Source organism: Oxyura jamaicensis, chromosome 6, assembly GCF_011077185.1.
Source record: "Oxyura jamaicensis isolate SHBP4307 breed ruddy duck chromosome 6, BPBGC_Ojam_1.0, whole genome shotgun sequence".
Classification (NCBI taxonomy): domain Eukaryota; kingdom Metazoa; phylum Chordata; class Aves; order Anseriformes; family Anatidae; genus Oxyura; species Oxyura jamaicensis.
In genome coordinates this window covers 35,832,526-35,853,161 of record NC_048898.1, presented here as the reverse complement: position 1 = coordinate 35,853,161, position 20,636 = coordinate 35,832,526, and the positions used below count along the sequence as shown (strand labels likewise).

The window sequence follows — 20,636 nt, the reverse complement described above, 5'->3', positions numbered from 1 at the left end:
ATCAGCAGCTGCATTACAAAGCCAGAAAGGTTACTGGTGCTACACTGGACGTACTCACTCTGTTCTCAGTAGGACTTCTAGGAAAGCTACCTACTGCTGATCAGTGCTTTGTAGCCCAGCAGTCCCCTCACACATTTTCCAAAAGATCTCTGACAAAACCTGTCTGTTATTTCAGATGCACCAGGAGAATTATGAGAAAATGCTCAAACCATCTGAGCTATGAGGCTTAACAGCTTCAGCTTGAGCTAAATTGCCCTGCCTGTAGTGATCACAATTCCCAGCTCAGATCACAGACTCATGTAATTGGCAAACCTAAAAAAAATCAAATGCCACGGTAAAAGCAAATGTTCAGGGTTTGGTCTTGGAACCCAGGATATGTCAAGTTACTTCAGTGAAAGGGTGTACCTCTATGTCTCGGTGATCGTACCATTTAAAAGGTCTGTGAAGGTTAAGTTGTTTCAAAGCTCTTTAGGAGGATATCATATTCTTATCAAGACTCAAATGAGTAAAAGGTAAAGGTTCCTCTTCTTACTGATACTCCTGGAGATCTGGGTCTAGTTATTAATTTTAGTCTCTACATGAAATACCAAAATGAATCAGTGTGATCTTAAAATGAACAGTTCTGTGTTATTGGAATAATTAAAATCCTTCTGTAATTTACTTTTGCCATTTTGAAGTTCTCACGGTCCCTGCAAATAAAGATATTTATGAAATGTACCCTCTTCTGTAAAAGTGATATATTGTACTGGAAGCATGTTTCACAACACTGAAATTCAGACAGAAAATACTAGGGCAAGCAGAAACAGTATAGACTTGTACATGCTTTCCTACTTATCCCCCTCCCATACTGTCACCAGAAAGGAGAAGACAAGGGAGCATCTAAATATCAGCAATTTGATCATGGAAGAGAGCTGCTGAACATGATTCAGTGTGACAAGAGGCACTGTGATTTGGCTAAACCATTTCTCAGGGCACTTTGTAAGGAGGATCAGCAGCATTATTCCTTTAATAGCCATGTCTAATGCAATAGCCAGCTGGGTTTTGTCCCAGACCAAGGTATCAGCATCAGGTCAGAAGGTAACATTCTGTTTACACGATTATTTCCTAAAGCACTTATCTTCTCCGCGGTGTGAAAGTTGACTTTTCTGTTTGTAAGGGGGCCTAAAGAATTGAGGGAATGGGAAAAATTAGCTACACTGAGCTGGAGCTGAATGGCATTAAGTGGGAGGTCTGAGAAAGGCTGTGGCGGCACTCAGCAGGACACCTTATTAGCCGCGTCATCGCAGTTCATTCAGGCAAGCCATACCAGTGTCACCAGCGTTCCCACACAAAGACAAAGTTCTTCACACAGTCTATAAACATGCTTCTCTGGCCAATTCATCCTGACTTGACACTGCTGAAAAGAAGGGCTTGAGGGTTCTTTTTTTTTTTTTTTTTTTCTTTTTTTTTTTTTTTTTAAAAAAAAACAATAACATAACAAAACAAAACAAAAAAGTCGCAGTTCTGCCAAGCAGGCTGAATGGAGCAGAAGGAGGGACACTGTCACGTTGCTTGGGAAGAAACAATCCAAAGGTCAACCCATATTTTATTCAGTGAGCACATTTATGTAATAACTAAATGTGTTTAAGCTAAATACTAACTAGTATGAGAGCTTCTGCATTTCTCATACAACTTATGAGGTAAGAAATTATCCTTCTGCAATCTCTATATTTTGGTATATTATTCATTCAGAGAGATTAAGGACATGAAAGCTGCTTTTACAGAGAAAATGTGATTGCCTATGTGAGTGCCCTTTCCTAACTAAAGGATGATAAAAATCACAAACAGCTATGTACACAACAGCTCGGTCTAGGTGCAGTAATAATTTTTCAAGTTAAACTGCTCATATTGTTTACCGTTAATCTAAGCATAGCTCTGGACCAATGGTTATTTTGATCCAAATTCAGTAAAATCAATACTGGCATACCTGAGCCTCTTCCTGAGACAGTAAAACCCTTCCATGCTTCAGCCGATGGATGGGTGCGGTGCCCCGGGACTGCCAGGAGCCTGGCACCGCGGGGCTGCCCGCAGGCTCACCGCAGGCCTTGGGGAGCATGGAGCCCACGCAGCCTGTGCCCCTCCGTGGAGCCCTGCACCTGGCTGAGGACATGCACAGCTTGCATGGCAAGCAAGGATCTTACCCCAGAGGGGAACGTTTAGAAAGGGATAAAATAAAAGCAGAAAGTGACCTGACTGTCCTGTTGGTGGAAGCTAAGAGCTAGTATGAAAGCAGCAGGAGAACTATGGATAAGAAGGTTATATTCACTTTCTTTTTCATAGATCTACAGTGCCAGAGGTAATAACAACTCCTGCAGTGACTTCTGGTGGAAAGGCCAGGAACGACGACAGTGAAAATTGTCTTCTACAACCACCGCTGTGTTGACACTGAAGATCAAGAGACTGGAAATGTTAGGTTTTGGCTACAACAAAAACAGACACGGGATTGCTATCTGGTCTGTCAGATTTCTGTTATTCTTATCCTTGTTACTTTTTCCATTTAAGTTTTGGACAGAAAGGTCAGCTTGCACACCCCCACCTCGAGAAGTGGCCTGTGGGGATCCTCAGTCAACAATCGCAACCTCTCCACCAAAAGCTTTAGAGAGAACTTTGAAAGACAGGACCTTGTCAGCTCTTCTGAGCATTGCTCCCCTTCTGCAGTACTGTCAGCACTCAGCTTGCAGCACCTTGCATTCCCAGGTACGTACTGAGAAACGAATTCCAGTAAAAAACATCAGTTCCTGAATAAAAGTTACCCGGGTGATGTTGAAGTGTGCCTCAAAAGACATGAAGCAAGTGACTTTGTTGGCATGCCTAAGGTGTTGTAGCACTGTCATTAGAAAGATGAACTTTATCATATTTTTGTGCCCTGTTCTTTCGGATATAATAGCTCAAACCTATTAATAACACCAAAACATCTCAAAAGGTCAAGCAGCATACAGCAAGATGAAGGGAATTGTCAAGAAGCTTAGGCAATCATCTTAGCACTCAAGGCATTTGCCAGGGCTGTTTAACTAATATGTGATGTTCACTTTTAATTTCAATATAGTGCCATTTGGGCAAAAATGCTGTATTTTTTAATTAATTACAATGTCAGCATCTATTAAGATTAAAAGAAAGACCACATCAATAATAAATACTTAATCCAAAGAAAGGATTACAAGAAGAGCAATAAAAATCAATTTTTAGAGCTGGAAAATTGTGACTTTTTCCTCACTTGACTGGTATTTTCATTATATTGATAAAACCATGATCTTGCCTGACACTGACATTCGCCTAATGAAATAGCAGCCATGTATAATGATGTAAGTACTTGTCAATTTTGCTACAGGAAAATACAATACTACGGCACTGCGTTACATTACAAAGAAATTTTCTCGTTCTCCAACTGATGTAAAAGAAAACAACAAGAAAAAAACAGAAACCACATGTCTTTTTGAATCTTGTATTTTATCATGAAAGACTAAAATTCTTACACATAACTTCTGAATCCCCTCAGTGTTGGTAACACTTGGTCATAAGCAGACAGCAGATGACTGCCATGTCTTCATCTGCATAAAGACTGACACACAGCAATTCCTGTTTACAGTTCTGCACAGCTTGGATGTGGTAGAGTAAAACAAAGCCCGTGTTCACTTAGTGTTAAAAGTGCTAATGGCAAGCCTTAAAATAACAAGGATCCATGGCAATAACATACCGATCCTCTAACCCTTTAAAATCCGGGAAAAGTATTTTTCATGACAACTCTAGAAAAATTCCAAAGACAGGCACCGTACCTCTGCCACAGTTCACCAGTGGAAACAGTGGCAGAATAATTATGAAATCTTGCAAGATTTGTACCTTGCCATACCATTCCAAGACTGGCCACAGGTGTCTTTCCCAGTCCAGCCTCCTGGGTATGGCCACATGGGTAGAGGGGGCAGCGAAGGTGACAGGACGCTAGCCGTATCACACCGCTGGGCGTTGCTAGCAACTGAAGCCGACACGCTATCATCTGCTTGCCTGGGGAGCCAACTAGGCTCAGACAGACCGTGAATCAAAAATAAAAACAACCCCGTTCTTGAAAAGCCTAATACAAATTATTAGGAATACGGGAAGTCTTCACTTGCAAAGGACTCAAAAATGCTCAACCTAAAAAAAAGCTAACAAGTAACAAATTTTACATACTTAATCATTATCTTGGGCATTTAACCCTTGGAAAATCACACTACAGTGGACTACTTAGTTAAAGAAAAAAACAAAGGGTGACATGACAGAAATATTTGAAGTGCTAAAGAGAAGGAAAAATCCTCTCTTTTGAAAGACTGAAAAATCAGAGCTGCTAGCATTTGACCAAGGAAAATTCTGGTGGATACAGAGATTGCAGGAGCAGTCCTTTTATTGCAATAAGAAACTGAAACATCTTAACTGCAACTTAAACCATACACTGATGGAAGAAATATAAAGAGGCTTTCATTAAATGTGAAGCAGTTGCAGCTAATTACCTGCCAGTTCATGAAGAACTTCTGCAAGGTGCATCTACAGGTAGTTCAGCACTTGTACAGACACACAGACAAGCAGCTAAAAATGCTGTAACTTGCATACGGTTATTTACCTGTAAAGTATAATCTGTATCTTTCCAGAACACAGCACACAAAAGAAAACAACCATTCTCCTACAGTGATCCTACCTTCCCTATGGGAGTAAAAATGATGACAGATGGTTATTCACTTAGTGCCCATAGACTCAAATGGTAGCAGAATGGAGCTCTTTCAACCATTTCTTCGTTTTATAACTATCAGCTCATAGCATCATTTTACAGTGAGCATTCAGTGGCTTGTAAATAAAATCACAATAGCAATTTATTTTCATTTCTCTGCAAATGAATAAAAATTGGATCAACAGCCCATATAGATTCTTTTTAATTAAATCATAGCTATCCTGGAAGATTATATGACTATACGATAGAACATCTCAAAAGGCACAAACCACAATGAATGCTGATGTTAGTGTCACCTTTAGCTAGACACTAATGACTGCTCTTTATCTAGCCTCCAAATCTCTAAGGAACAAGTTACAGTAAAAAGAGAAAAATAATCCAATGGGAATGTGACATGCCCTGCAATTCTTATATAAAGGCACTTTCAGAGAAAAGCCAAACTGGCCACAAGTTACTTTCAGCCACTGCTTCAGATTTCTTTTTTAAGAGTTTTTCTCTCTGTTTTGTCTGTTTAATTACACAAATTATCTTTTCATACTACATCCAATCTAGCCTGTAGTTACATCAGTTGTATTCTACTAGAGAGACAGGGTGGACAGCTGAGGCAGCTCCAGGAGAACGTATTAATGGAAAACAGGTACAAAGGAGCAAAACCCTTACAAAAGATGAGGTGAAGGCTTAGAGTCCTCACAAGCAGACTTGGCAAATCCTTTACTGTAATCCACACCATAAGACAGTGAGTTTGTTTTTGGGAAAACTATTGTCAAAAACAAAACAAAACAAAAACAAACAAAAAACCCACAAACAAAAAAAAAAAAAAAAACAAACCAAAACCAAACCAAACCAAATAATAATAATAAAAAAAACACAACCCTCCAGGAAGTCTCAGTACTTTATATTTTTAACATCTCTTTTGAAAGAGACACTATTCTGTTCACATTAGGTAGGCAAATTGAAGTGTGACAGCATATCCACACATTTTTTTCTTTAAGTGACACATTTCTGAGCACCTGGAAGTTATTAAAGCTCTGGATTTTGGATTGCTAATTCTCCAATTTTATCTTTGCTTGCAAACCAGTTTCTGCTTGTACAGATTTATGTTTGACATGAGAGAAAAAAGAGAACTTTTATTTACAATATGAATAACAAACACCAGAAAGGCTTGTTATAATAGTCCTGATAATCTAAACCCTTGGACTTGTTCAGTTATTAACAGAAAAAAAAGAAAAGCCCCAAACACAGAAAATAACTGAATGAAGGTAAACTTCCAGCTAGGACTATCAAAAATCATCATTCATGTAGTGTGTATATGTTTAGCAGGTCCTTGAAATTATAATCATGTATATTTTTTGTTACAATACATCAAAGTAGAAAATCATTTTTCTGCTAAAAATATAACCTAAATCAAATTCAAAAGGTGTTTGTGTAAGCAAGAAGGACACGAGTTAATTTTTTGACAACCATGTCAAACAAGCAAAAGTTCGAGCCAATAGAAAAACAAGCAAGGAAAAAGTGTCTTCGACTTTATTTGACAGGCTGAAAGTAACAAGATAATTTTGCTGGATTTGCTCTTTAACAAGCATATTATACAAACACGTTAATTTTGAGAGCACTTAACCTTACTTTAAGGGGGGGGGGAATGATTAAATATTAATGAGATGAGCCTCAGGGTGTTTAATGAAAAGCTGTCTTTCTGAATGTGATCTAGGGTTTTAAACCTTTGTTAGAAGACATTTGGATAGAAGGTTTATTTGCCCTGGGAGTGCATTCTTTCTGAATACATAAAAAAAATCACTAAACGTTTGAAGACACATGATTACAGAGAGTTTTCACTTGACATTAAAATCACCGTTGAAAAAAAAGAAAAAAAAGCAGGCTACTCCTAGAATCTTCTCAAATGACCCAGATCTTTAGAGTGAAGTTTTCCTTTGCCTAGAAACTAAGTGGCTTTTCTTTTGCTCATTCAGCTGCTAGTTCTGGGAAAAGCCCAAAAAGAAACATTTAGATTGGAGGGGTCTTTGAGAAGATGTGACAGTTGACTGATGAGCATCCATAAAATGACAAAGAATAGTTGTGTGGAGCCGGTGCATCACATCGCCTCTCCCTGGGAAACTAATTGCTCTGAATTGTTAATAGTAACATTATTTTTCTGGCAATCATTTCTTTTGAATACCCAAAATGAGCATGAAACAGCTCCTTTGACCGGACATAAAAGTTAAATGTCCCAATGTTGATCAAATTAACTTCAGCTATGTGACAATGGACTATATTTGTGAGAAAATAATGAAGGGCACAAAGGGGAGCTTTATGCCAAGATTTCACAGTTGTAATGTAAAAATGTTTCTGTTGAACTAGGCCAGGGAACATTTCAATAGGAAAACAGAAGAGCACTGTCACTTTCTTGAAAAAAAAAAAAAAGAAAAAGAAAAAGAAAAAAGAAAAAAAAAAGGAAAAAAACATTCATTTTATGGAACTGAATGCTCTAGATAATTTCAGGAAGTTTAAATGGCTGGCACAACAAGAACCACAGTATCAGGCTAACATCTCACATCCCTGTACTTAGCATAATCTTTTCTAATACTTTTAAAGGACCCTATCCTATGGTTTCTACTCAATTTGTAAATTCAGCAGACATTTTTCCCTAGCAAGGATCTAAAGTACATGACTAATACAGCAATATGATTAGTTAGCATACATATGCACAAGCATTAATTACAGCAGATGTATGGAAGTCTGAAGTGAAACATAAAATAATTTCCTTTCTTAATCTCTTATCTAGCTTAAACTTTCCACCTTTAGAAAATAAAAAGATGCAAGTATGATGCAAATAGGGCTAACTGTACATGTGAATTAACCAAAACGGGTCTGGAAGAATTTCTTTTTGCCCAGGAAAATACACCACAGGTGTTCTTATTCTGATTTATACAGCAACTTCATATTCGACTGCATTTGTATCTGGAACAATGTAATTGGCTTCTGGGGATTTAGTTTGGGTTTACAATAGCATCGACTTATTACAGAGACCAATTTTATACATATACACTGTGTATGTATTTGTAAATAAACAAATAAATATTTGCTCATCACTGATGTAATTCTAGCTCTCTTAAAGAATCTATTTATCACCATATTGTCTTCACATTTGCTAAATGGCAAATGGTAAAAACAATCTGGCCCAGCATACACCAGCTAGTTGTCTTTAAAAACATTCTCCTTGCTGTATTATTCATTTTCTAATTTCAAAAAAGTTATTTTTAAAGGTAAATCATAACACCATTGAGAGATTAAACCTTTCTACTCTCAAAATATGTTATTATGATTATTAATAGATTCAATCAGGAGGAGATTTCTAAAGACAATTTTAAAACATTCACTCAGCACCTGTTCCCTTTTGTCTTTTTTTTTTTGCCTCTAACACTTCCCCTTCTCAGTAATTTAGATATACTGAGACGCTTCATGCTTACGTGCTAAAACCTTGTCTTACAATATGTGTTAAAATAATTTTGGGAAACCGACATCTCTGATTTTAGTAGTTAAACTAATTCATTCAATCTGTATTTGCAAACTTTCTTGGTTTTTGCGTTTCAAAGTGCTGTGATAGCTTCTACCTTACATGAAAAGGCTGTACTTAATTCATGTTTATGAAGATGCAGAGTTAACAGAACCGCGCTTTCACTTACTCCCACAGTGACCTAAATCAACTGTGAGAAGGTGTTTCTGCTTCATTCAGTGAAGGTTTAGCTCATTAAACTGTTTTCCTTCTCAGTATTGTTCTCCGGGTTTGAACTGCATTGCTGTTAAATGCTCTTCAGCAGTTTAAAGGCTTTAAAGGAAAAGACTTATCAGTCCCTGTTTTTAACAGCACTAAATCTGCATTATTAGTTCATGCAGATAAGGAGATTTAAAAGCTCAGCTTGAAACCTCTCTCTTCAATATTTATCTGACACTGCATAGCTCCAGTAGCTCAGCTGGAAATGTAGATCTACGAAGCTTTAAAAAGAGATTAAAGCCAAGAAAAGAAGTACTTTTCCCCCTATAGACGTTCTCACTTTCCCTTTTCCTACTGTCTGCAGGAGTGATGGCAGACAATGGTCAAAGATGGTTCCCAAAACCCTCTGAATGGGGACACTGTTGGTGGTAGCATGCATTCAAAGTGAGCTTCAGTGTATTGTCCTCCCCAATCAGCAGATCAGAATAGAGTTTGCTGGTGGCTGCCAAAAGGTTAGCAATGCCGATGAAAGGGGTTTCCCATTATTCACTGCTCTTACAGAACTCCCCTTTTGTGCGAGTCAGCCCATCATTTCACTATGGAGGTCCGGATCTGCGGCTGGCTGCTCTCTCAAAATGAACAATTCATCTGAATGCAAACTCACAGCACTAGCGTGCAACCTAAAATTGAAGGTTTTCTTTTCTAAGGACAGGGGAGTTGGGGCAGTTTTTGGCAGTGTCACATTTTAGTGATATACCATCATGACATCTTTGACCCACAGCTGACACTAATACTACAGTCGTATTACCTTACCCCTGCCAGGGCATCGTGGGAGGTCCAAAGCCAAAATTAGCTAATGAAGCACACTGTATGCCATAAACAAGTGTACAATAAATAATGCAAAAGGTTTATACAGATTTGCTAACGTTCCCTAGTGCAAAGCATAAGAAAAGGAGACCAATGGAGATTAAAAAAAAAAAAAAAAAAAAAAAAAAAAGATAGGCCTTTTTCACATTGATGTACATAACAGAACTCACCAATCTCCCAAACTACTGAAAGCAGAACCTGAACTAACTGCGGCTTTGCCCTCTAAATAAAAGATCTTTTATTGCAAACTACTGCTTGCCACCTATTTACAAACCTTCCAAGAGCCTAGTGTTTTCTGATGATTTGAACAGCTTTTACATGCGGTATCGTAGAAAACCAGAAAAAAGACCAGACATACTGTATTATTCCTCTTCATCCTTGTATTAGCCCCCCCCCGCCCCCAAGTGAAAATAAATGTCTATTTTGGAGAAAATTGTACTTAGCCCTCTGCTGGAGTACACAGGAAAAGCACATATATAGTGGAAAAAAACAGTATCTTTTGTTTAAGTATCATCCTAACTAAGACAAGACTTCTAGAAAGAAGTAAAACTTTGGATGGAAAGTGATTGAAAAGGTATTTATACCCCATACTACATTTCAGAATGTTTTTCAGTGAAAATTTAGATAGTGAATCCAAGATTCTCAGAATGGTTGAGGTAGGAAGGGGCCCCTGAAAGTCTTCTGGTCCAACCCCTGCTCCAGCAGGGACATCCAGAGAAGGTTGCCCAGGTTTGTGCTCAGGCAGCTTTTGAGTCTCCTCCTTGGGGAGGAGGCTCCGCATCCTCTCTGGGCAACCTGTGCAAGAGCTCTGTCATCTCCACAGCAGAGAAGTTTCCTGCTGTTTAGATGGAACCTCTTGTGCTCCAGTTTGTGCCCATTGCCTCTTGCCTTGGCAGTGGGAACCACTGAAAAGAGCCTGGCTCCTTTCAGGTATTTATGGACACTGACAAGATTCCCCTCAGCCTCCTCTTCTCCAGGCTGAAAAATGACAACACTGCATACACAAAGACGTTTTTCAGTGCATAACTTTGGTTCAGGAGCAGCCTTAATTTCTAGGCTGCTGCAAGAGACAGCCAGAATAGTAAACTGTAATTTGTCAGTGAGGAGCCCTCTCTGGGGAGATGCTGCATGTACTGCATGCAGGGAAGGTTACAGGCAGACGTGAGAAAGAAGAGACGCATGGAGCACGTCAACGTGTCCCTCATCTCAGCCTGCTTGGCCACGGTCTAACTGAAGTTGAGCAACAACTCTCACCTGCTCTCCTTCCCCCTGCTAACCCAAAGGGCTGTGCTTTGGGGATGGGCAGCAGCAGCCCTGCTGCTCACTCAGGCCTGGCCTCGGGGAGCTCTTGGAGGCTGGCAGCAGCCTGCAGCACCTCTGCTGGGACAGCCCCGCCACACGGGGGGAGCCAGGGGTTGGGGCAGTCCCTAGAAAAAATGTGGGGGAAGTGGCAGTGCAGGGGCACTGTGTGCCATGGAGGCAGGCACCGGGCTTGTTCAGGCAAGGGCCATGGGGCTGGGCGTGAGGGCGGCAGCTGCCTGGGGACAAAAGGGAACGGGGCTTCATGGGATGAGCAGCAAGTGTGCACAACGCCAAGCTGTCGGAGCAAGAGTTCCACGTACCAGCTAGTGCATCCTCAAGTCCTAGTGCAGACAAACCAGCATGTGATAGTTTTCACTCTTAGAGATCCAAATCCCTATGTTCAGTGCAGTCAGCAAATTAGCATGTGCTGGAAGCTACTGCTTGCTTTGTTATCCTCAGGGCATGTAATATTTTTAAATCGCATGTTAAAATGCAACACTTTTCCTCATGTAAATACATCTGTAAAAGGAGGAGATACACTGGAGTGATGATGCAAAATCTAAGAGAAGGGAGACAGGTACACTGCCAATGCACGATGACGAGAGGGTGATACACAACTTCCAAAGATGCCACAAACCATTCAGATGTACTCAAAGAAAATTAAATGCTTAGATACAAGGAGCGCATTTAAAAAAATACACATGAACAGCTCTGCCTTTATCTTTCCCAGCCTATGTGGTTTGTTTTAAGCATCATCTTATGCCACAGATACACATGGCAGCATGTGCTATATGTATGCCATAGCCATTTAAAATTCCATTTCTCAGGCAAACACGAGGTCAAGCAGTATCCTGAAAGAAATACCTGCTTAGATTACCAATACATGTATGCCCATGCAGAAATCATTTTTTCTCTCTCAAGGAAAGTGGTTTTTTTTCTGACTTTATAACTGCTAAATAGGGCAGCTGTAAATTTTGGGGTATTTTTGGGACTACTGATTACGCCATCCTCTGTATTGTACCACCCATCATATGAATCAAATCTGTAACACTCTTATAGACCGTGATGTTATTAATAACAGTGATGACTGCATACAAACGCTGTTTTGTCACTTTAAAAAGATAAGCTGCCTGCTGCACCGAGCTGGTACTGAGATTGAAACACCACAGGGTTTAATGTTGAGGGGGACAGAGCCTGTGATACTGGAAGGGCTGGATTTGTTGAGTTTACAGAGTTTACGGGAGGATTTTGTTGCTGGCTTTATCTATTTGATGGTTACAGAAGAGACAGATCCAGACTCTCATCAGCACTGTACACCAAAAGATGAGGGGCAATGGACACAAATGGCATTGAAGGAAATTCTGACTGGATATTAAGGAAAACAAAGACACAAAAAAGGTGGTCAAACACAGCAACGGGTGGCCCAAAGAAGGTGTAAATCACTGTATGTGGAGATATTCAAAGCTCAGCTGGGTAAGCCTGGCACAACCTGACTGGATGTTGAAGTCATCACTGCTCTGAACAGGATGGACAAAAGACACCCAGAGGTCCCTTCCAACCACAGCTGTTAGAATTGTAGAATCAAATATCCCAAGTCAGAAGGGACCCATAAGGATCTCTGAGTCCAACTCCTGTCTCAACACGGGACCACCTGAAAATCAGGCCAATGCATGAAAGCATTGTCCACTTTTTGAGCTCCAGCAGCTTGAGGCTGTGACGACTTTCTTGGGGAGCCTGTTCCAGTGCCTGACCACCCTCTCAGTGAAGAGAGTCCTCCTAATATCGAATCTTATTCTATTATTCCTTAACTGAAAACACAAATGTCAGCTTTATTAGACTCAGTGTAGACTAAAAAGAAACTAAGATAACTAACATATTATAAAAATAAATCTACTTTCTTCTTCACAAGTTTTGGTGACTTCAGAAAGATTATCCAAACTCAGTAATTTATCTTAAAAGAATAAGTATTATAAAGTGATCTGTAATTGGTACTGTGTAGAAAATTCTTATAAAGACTGACCATTTTCAGTTCACAGAATAAAAATCTCTACATTTCTGAGTGTGCCTTTTGAAACATTTTAAAAACTGCTTATGAACAAAGAAGATTGAGAGAGGCTAGTAAAGGCTAATACATACCTATCAAGTACATAGCCAAGAGCCTTATGCCGTATTCCTGAGTAAACCGATGGGCTTGTTTCCCAAGCAATTAAATTGGAAGCATCATGGAAAAGATGAATGTTTACCAAGTCAAAGGCACTATGACAAAAAAAAAGGAAAAAAATAAAATGACTCAGGGTAAAAGAAAAAAAAAACATTTATTGCATTCATCAAAGCATTCAACATGATAACACTTTTTATATTCTCTCTACTGTTACCTTAATATTTACTCACATGGACTGTGCAAATTAAGCTATCATCACCAGAAAATTGTCATCGAACTTATGCTAAGTCATCAACAGGTAAGACTGAATCTGGGCTTCTCTTAAAACACGTATAAAGCTATTCAACTGTTACAATCCATATATATTAAGCAGTACCCTCTCATTAAAATGATTAAAGACGAAAACTGAATGTGTAAACAAGAACTTCACGTTTAGAAGTCATAGCTAAACACCTAGCAGAACTGTTTTTTAATAATTTTTAATAATTTTTTATTTTATTTTATTTTATTTTATTAATAATAATTTTTAATAAACTAAATGAAGAGCTATTAACTGCATAGTTTTACTGACATTAAAGGCTAAATCATGTAACTGTAACTTTTTCTGTCCCTGCATGGAGAACGCCATGATAATAGTGGTCAATCCGCACACAACTTCCAGTTAGGAAAAGGACACAAGGATGTCCATTTCAGACTGCTTGCAGGATGAGGATCTGGCCTCAGAAAACCTGTAAAAATTGTAAAATTTTATTGCTTTGCTTTTTAATGTGAAAGATAGGAAGATTAACTCATCCTTTGCTACTTTGCAGTGAGTCCCTTCACCTGCCTGTGGGCTGGCTTAGCCAGAAGCTCATGGCATTGCCATCCTGTACCAGCTACAGGTAGCATGTTCTGGGAGGAAACAAACCAGACTGGGAAACACTGCTTCGGCTTTGGGAGCCCCTGTCCTCCAGGAGGAGCAAGTGGGAGTCGAGGACTGCTGTTACCATGCCCAGCATCTGCCTTATGGGATGGCCAAAGTCTGACAGAGGAGATTTCTGAATAGAAGCCTGTTGCTTCTAGGGAAGATCTATGGATCTAAGGTTGGGTGGGGGAAAAGAAGAAATAATAGTATTAGTGAATTTCCTTCTTAATCAATGAAACCAACTTCCCGTGAAACAGAAATACCTTCCTTTGCCCCTCTGCATAAAAGATAAATGACTTCCTCTGATCACTATGTGTCCACCCTGTTTTCCTGTCCACTTGTGACAGATATTTGTAACTACATAGCCAGTATTACAGACTAAGTTCTTTGAGATAAGGACTGGAATTTGCTGTAAGACTGCACAACAGTTGGCTGATTTTGGCTGATAATGGCCCTACAACATACCTGCATGCAACTATATTTTTTTCATTTTGTTGTTTCACACACTCCCACTTTTCACTGTGGCAGATAATCTTCACGTAGAAGGAGTTTGCTGTTATAACCATGACCACACAGAGGAATTTATGATTTTAACTACATTAATCACATACTAAGTGTCACTTCTAGTGGACTTACAGTCACTTGGAATGCAAGCTGTCTTTCTGAACTTTGGTTTTCCACTGCTCACTGAAAGGATTCACCTGAGTGCCAAACAGAAAGCTATCCAGCTGTTATGTTCAAGCTGGCATTCAACTTTACATTTGCTCTACTTTTGGCTTTCTGTGTCCTAGACACCTGGTCTGTATTATTAAAAAACTACACCTTCTCACTGCTTTGCCATTAAGATTTTTTGGTGATTGACCACGGTGAGTCACAGTGAAACCAAAAAACCTTGAATACTCCGCCCACAGATGAAGCAACAACAGTCACAGCCTTCCTCTCCCCATAGAACACCCATCTCCCCCAAATGAACCACCCACAAAACAAACTAGTATAAGGAAAAATTCCTGCATCCTGCATTGGTTCCTACAAAGCTCCCAAACACAGTTACAGAACAGTACTGACTATGTTACGCTTTGGAAAGGAGGCCCCTCCAGCACTTTCAAAACGTGGCATGCCCTGTCAGCTCCGCCATGCAAAATACTGCGATGTGCTGAAATTTTGCTTAGTGTTTAAAAAAATAAAGTTTGGGTAGGTTCCATGAACACTGATGGTAATTATTGCAGTAGCATGTGTCTGAGAAGTGTGGGCTATTTCCTGAGTACAACTGAACAGATTCCTTTAAATTTCTTTTAAACTATAGAGAAACTGAAATTACGTGCCAGAGACGTAAGTCTATCCTAGAGGACTGCTGTAAGAAACCAGACTTTTTAGAATAGAATAGAATAGAATAGAACAGAACAGAACAGAACAGTAGAGTTGAATGGGACCTACAAGGACCATTAAGTCCAACTGCCTGACCACTCCAGGGAGAACCAAAAATTAAAGCTTGTTAATGAGGGCACTATTCAAATACCTCTTGAACACTGATGGGCATGGGTCATCAACCACTTTGATAGGAAGCCTGTTCCAGTGTTTGACCACTTTCATGGTAAAGAAATTTTTCCCAATGTCAGTGAACCTCCGCCTGTGCCTTTTAAAATGCTTTACTCTCATATTCAGAAAAAAGGCTGATAAAATTTGGTTGTAGCTGGTCGAAAGTAGCCAGCACTTAGATCAGAAAAAAAGTTACGGGAAGAATGGAGGCAAAATGAAGCTGCCATTGCTCTAACAAAAGTCTTGCTGACATTTTTAGGCAGGATGGGGGTGGTCAGCCTAGACCCAACCTAAGCTCTCTGTCTGAGTGTGCTTCGGTACTGTCTCTGTCTCTGGAAGCTCAGACATACTCTGTTGGACAAAGAGTCTCTGCCAGCTCCCCCTCACAGGCACACTGTTTCTTGTTTTTCCCATCTGAGAAACCTTGAAACAATGCTGATTACCACAGAAATGTAATTCATTCAAGCACTGTTCTTCCAGGTGCTGTATTTTGTGCATATACCCCAACCCCCTTTTGGTACCTCATGTCTTGAATAGTAAATGCAGAATTATGTCAATGAATTTTGCAAAGAGCTCCAAAACCATGCACTCTTCACCTTACAATACACATGCTACTAGCTAAAGCAATGAAATACACATTCACAGAATCAAAGAATCATAAAGGTTGGAAAAGCTCTCCAAGACCATCTGGTCCAACCATCTCCCTGCTTCCAATATCACCCACTAACCCATGTCCCTAAGCACCAGGCCCAACCTTTCCTTGAACACCCCCATGGATGGTGACTCCACCACCTCCCTGGGCAACCTGTTCCAATGCCTGACCGCTCCTTCTGTTCTAATTTTTCTCCTTCGCTGATGATCACCATTTGGGCTTAGTCCAGAGCCTTTTACAGATTTCAAGCCCCTTCTTCCCATAAGTATCCGCTGCATGTCCTCTCAGTGTCTCCTCTCTCCTTTGGCCTTACTGCTAGTGAAGTTCCACTTCCCCAGCTTTCAGTTCCTTGTGGGAGGTGAATCACAGCTCAGCTCCACCATGTGACTGAATTACCTTGCATGGGATTTCAGATTTGAAAAACTGTTTTTCCCTGTATAGTAGGCAAACATTTTGAATTTGAACAGAGAACTAAATTATACAGACTTTGCATTGCTAGTCCCATGCACAAACTTCCCCCATTTAAGAATTTGGCATGGAGGTAAACAGGAACAGAAAAGGCAAACGTACCTCATGTACAAAAAGGAGTTTGCAGCCTGCCACCAAGAACATGGGAACAGATTTTGTCAGCTAGCAGCGTCCAGCAAAACCCCCCTGCTGCACAGGGAAATTCCCCAGATAATGATGGAGTGAGGAATTGTACTTGGACAGAGCAGTTAATGGCAGTCAGATCAACAAAGGTATGATAAAGGCACACTGGTCACCAAGCAGCTGGCATACAGGCTTCTTCCAAAGATATTCTTGGTGGTTTTTTTTTTTTTTTTTTTTTTGTTTGTTTGTTTGTTTTCTCGTCTACGGGCAACAGTGTATCTTGCTGAATGAACTCATGGTTATGCTAAAGTAGTCCTACTAACCTTTGTATTTAGATATAATTAGTACATAACTACAAAACATGATCTGGAGATGATGGCTGGAGATGTCCATTCTTGTCTGCCTGACAAACAAGAAGAAAGAATTCCTGTGGGATTGGAAAGACCTCATGTCACAGATGAAGGTTCCTCTAACCCATCCCCCCCTCTGTCCAAAACTGCTTGTTCTTACAATTTGCTAACGAAGGACCTTCCATCTACAATTTACCTGTCCTGTCATAATTTATTTTTCATCATATTGTCTGTTTTCCTGCAAATGACACTGGTTTCCATCTGCCATTTCCACAGGGGAGACAGACAACAACTAGTGTCCTAGATGTGGCAAGATCAATTTTTTCAACTCCTATTCAAATACTTTTACCACTCTGGACTCTACTGTTCTTTTTCCAACTTACTTAATGCACAGTACTCAAAACAAGACAGAATATTCTATCGAAGGGCTTGGTGGAGCTGAATTAAATAATAACCATACCTTCACCCATTCATGCCCTTCCCTTGATGTATCTTGTAACACATCTCAGTAAGATAATAATGAACTACATTCAATTTCTGTTCCCTTAATCTATTTCTACTGTATGGATAATCTGTCAGTTATTCTCAATATGAGAATTTGAATTCTCCTTTCAAAGAGCAATGCTTTACACCTCCCTGAATTTAAGCTTGCAATCCTACTTTATCTAAAACCCCAAAACAACTTTGATTGCCAATTCTGTCCTCTGATATACTTGCAGATGTTCTCAGATTGCTGCCATACCTACATTTGGTAACTGTATTCTCTACTCCATCATCTTTAGCAAATATAAACTGTACATGTAAACTGTACTTAGACTGTAATGTATGCAGGGTGCTATCTTGTACCCATTAACACAGTAGGACTAAGAACTATTGGAATAGAAATCAACTAAAAATAATAACAAAACCCCAAACTGATTATATTCAAAATAGTTTTAAAAATGCAGTGTTCTATTTTTTTCTTAAAATAAAATCTCAGAGTGCCCCAAGAATTCCTGTTAGAGAATTTCTTAGCTCCTTGTTTGCACTAAAGATAAGCTAATGAAGAATAATGGATGTGAAAACTCTGGACTCACAGAGGACCTTAACTAGGGCAGATCACCAAATCGAAGAGGAGGAGAAAGAGGACATTTTTGCTGAAATATTTTAAGGCCAACTTTTTGTGGTTTTGGAAACCCTCTGTTTTTGGCATGAGGTACATTCTGTAATGATGATTTCCCAGGAAGGGAAAATTAATAGCTTCCTTTCAAGGATTCACACGGAAGCATTTCCAACAATTCCCTTGGATATATTTTTATTCAACTATTAGCACACAGAAATGTATAGATCAAAAGTCATAATTATGAAAACATCCAGAACTTTGCTCACCTCAAATAAAAATGAAATAAAATACTTTGGTATATAAATCATTTATTTATTTTATATGTATATGTGTATAGACATGGTTTAAACACTTATACCACAAATAGACATATTATACACTTAGATCTGATTAGGTTTATTTTCTAAACCCATATATTTTCCACAATATTTCACTTTCATTCTCCAGAAATTGCTCACAATAACTTGCCTCTTTAACTTATCCTTAGAAACTGAGATACTGTTGGATCATGTGGATCACCGTCATAGACTATTCCATACAGGAAACTACCAACATAGCTCACCTCATAATAGATGAGAAAAATCCCCACTCTTAATTCACAACATACCTTGTGAAAAGTAAGCATAGTATGTTTTCTTATCTGAACATCTAGCTACACACTGCTCCTTCCAAGAACTACCCCTTTGCAGTATCAATCTGCAAGTAAACATTTCTTTTAAAGCTATCCCTGAAAAGACTTTTTCCCTCATAAAAGCCTAGAATTAAATTCAAAACTTTTTTTTTTTTCCTTACAAATAGGAAATCCAAGAAGATAGGAGAGAGATATCTGAGAGAAAACTCTCATGATAGAAGACAGTAGGCCAGAATAGCAAACTGTGCCAACGTGGCTTCACTAAGGGCAGATTATGCCTGACAAATCCGGTGGCCTTCTATGATGGGGTTACAGCATTGGGTAGATAGGGGAAGAGCAACTGACATTGTCTGCCTAGACTTCAGCAAAGAATTTGGCACTGTCTCCCATGATATCCCCGTCTCTAAACTGGAGAGACATGGATTTGATGGATGGATGACTTGGTGGGTAAGGAATTGGCTGGATGGTTGCACTCAAAGAGTTGTGGACAATGGCTCAATGTCCAAGTGGAGATCAGTAATGAGTGGTGTTCCTCAGGGGTCAGTATTGGTATGGGCACTATTTAACATCTGTTTCAGTGACATGGACAGTGGGATTGAATGCATCCTCAGCAAGTTTGCCAATGACACCAAGCTGTGTGATACAATCAACATGGTGGAGGGAAGGGATGCCATCCCGAGGGACCTGAAGAGGCTTGAGAGGAGAGCATGTGAGAACCTCATGAGTTTCAGCAAGGACAAGTTCAAGGTCCCAAGCACAAACATGGGCTACGCAGAGAAGGGACTGAGAGCAGCCCTGAGAAGGACCTTGGGATGCTGGTTGACAAGAAGCTCAACATGAGCTGGCAATGTCCACTTGCAGCCCAGAAAGCCAAGCATATCCTGGGCTGCATCAAAAGAAGTGTGGCCAGCAGTGTGAGGGAGGTGATTGTCCCCTTCTGCTCTGCTCTCATGAGAGAATGCAAGGCTCCCACCTGGAGCCTTGCATTCAGCTCTGGGGACCCCAGCACAAGGACATGGATCTGCTAGAACAAGTCCAGAGGAGGGCCACAAAGATGATCAAGGGGCTGGAACACCTATGAAGACAGGCTAAGACAGCTGGGTTTGGTCAGCCTGAAGAAGAGAAGGCTCTGGGGAGACTTCACAGAAGCCTTCCTGTACCTAGAGGATGCCTACGGGAAAGCTGGGGAGGGACTTTCTGTCAGGGAGTGTGGTGATAGGACAAGGGGGAATGGCTTTAAACTAAAAGAGGGTAGATTTAGATTAGATGTAAGGAAGAAAGTCTTTACTATGAGGGTGGTCAGGCACTGGAAGAGGCTGCCCAGAGAAGTTGTGAGTGACCCATGCCTGGCAGTGCCCAAGGCCAGGCTGAGAAGGCTTTGGACAACCTGGTCTAGTGGAAGGTGTCCGTGCCCATGGCAGGGGATTGGATTTAGATGATCTTTAAGGTCCCTTCCAATCCAAACCATCCTATGATTTTATGGTTTTATGACTCTGCGATGCTACCTGCTTCTGCAGATGTTTACTGGTGCAGTCACATGCTATGTCATATGGATCCAGAAAAATTAACAAGAACCTAAATTATTGAATAATTTTGCCTGGTTTCTGGGTGAAAACAAAGTCTGTAAAGGGAGAAAATTTTCTGCTCTTTCATTTTTCACAATTTGCTTAGTGTAATGAACATGCTTATGCAAACAAGCAAGAGCACTAATAATAACTCAGATGTCAAGCTATATGAACATTTATCAGACTTTAAGATCAAACTTATGATTTTAAGACATGAAATGACTACAGGAAGAATGTAAAACTGTTGTACAGTCACATGTTTTATTGTGACTAGAACAAAAATAAGCAATAAAGACCAAAACTATGACTAAATGGTAAAAAGGTATGGTCAGATTCCCATGTGGGGCTAGAGAAATCTGAACTATCTGTGGGTTTATTGAACTCTCCTTGTATTAAGACAAGGAAAATATTCAAGGTCTCTCATATATAATGTTTTGTACAATGAACTTCTCCCTCCGACATATACTATTACTACTATTATTATTGTTATTAAATACAGGATACAAAATACAATCTGTATTTTCAAACACA

The 20,636-nt window shown here is 39.8% G+C and overlaps 1 protein-coding gene across 2 annotated transcripts in view; it reads right to left on the bottom strand.

Moving 5' to 3' along the window:
- Positions 1-20,636, bottom strand: part of INPP5A (inositol polyphosphate-5-phosphatase A) — a 198,450-nt gene that overhangs the window by 77,124 nt on the left and 100,690 nt on the right. For both annotated transcript variants that reach the window (XM_035329692.1, XM_035329691.1), the window contains exon 8: positions 12,750-12,869. In XM_035329692.1, the coding sequence (XP_035185583.1) occupies positions 12,750-12,869 (120 nt within the window). The remainder of the gene's footprint in view (positions 1-12,749; positions 12,870-20,636) is intronic.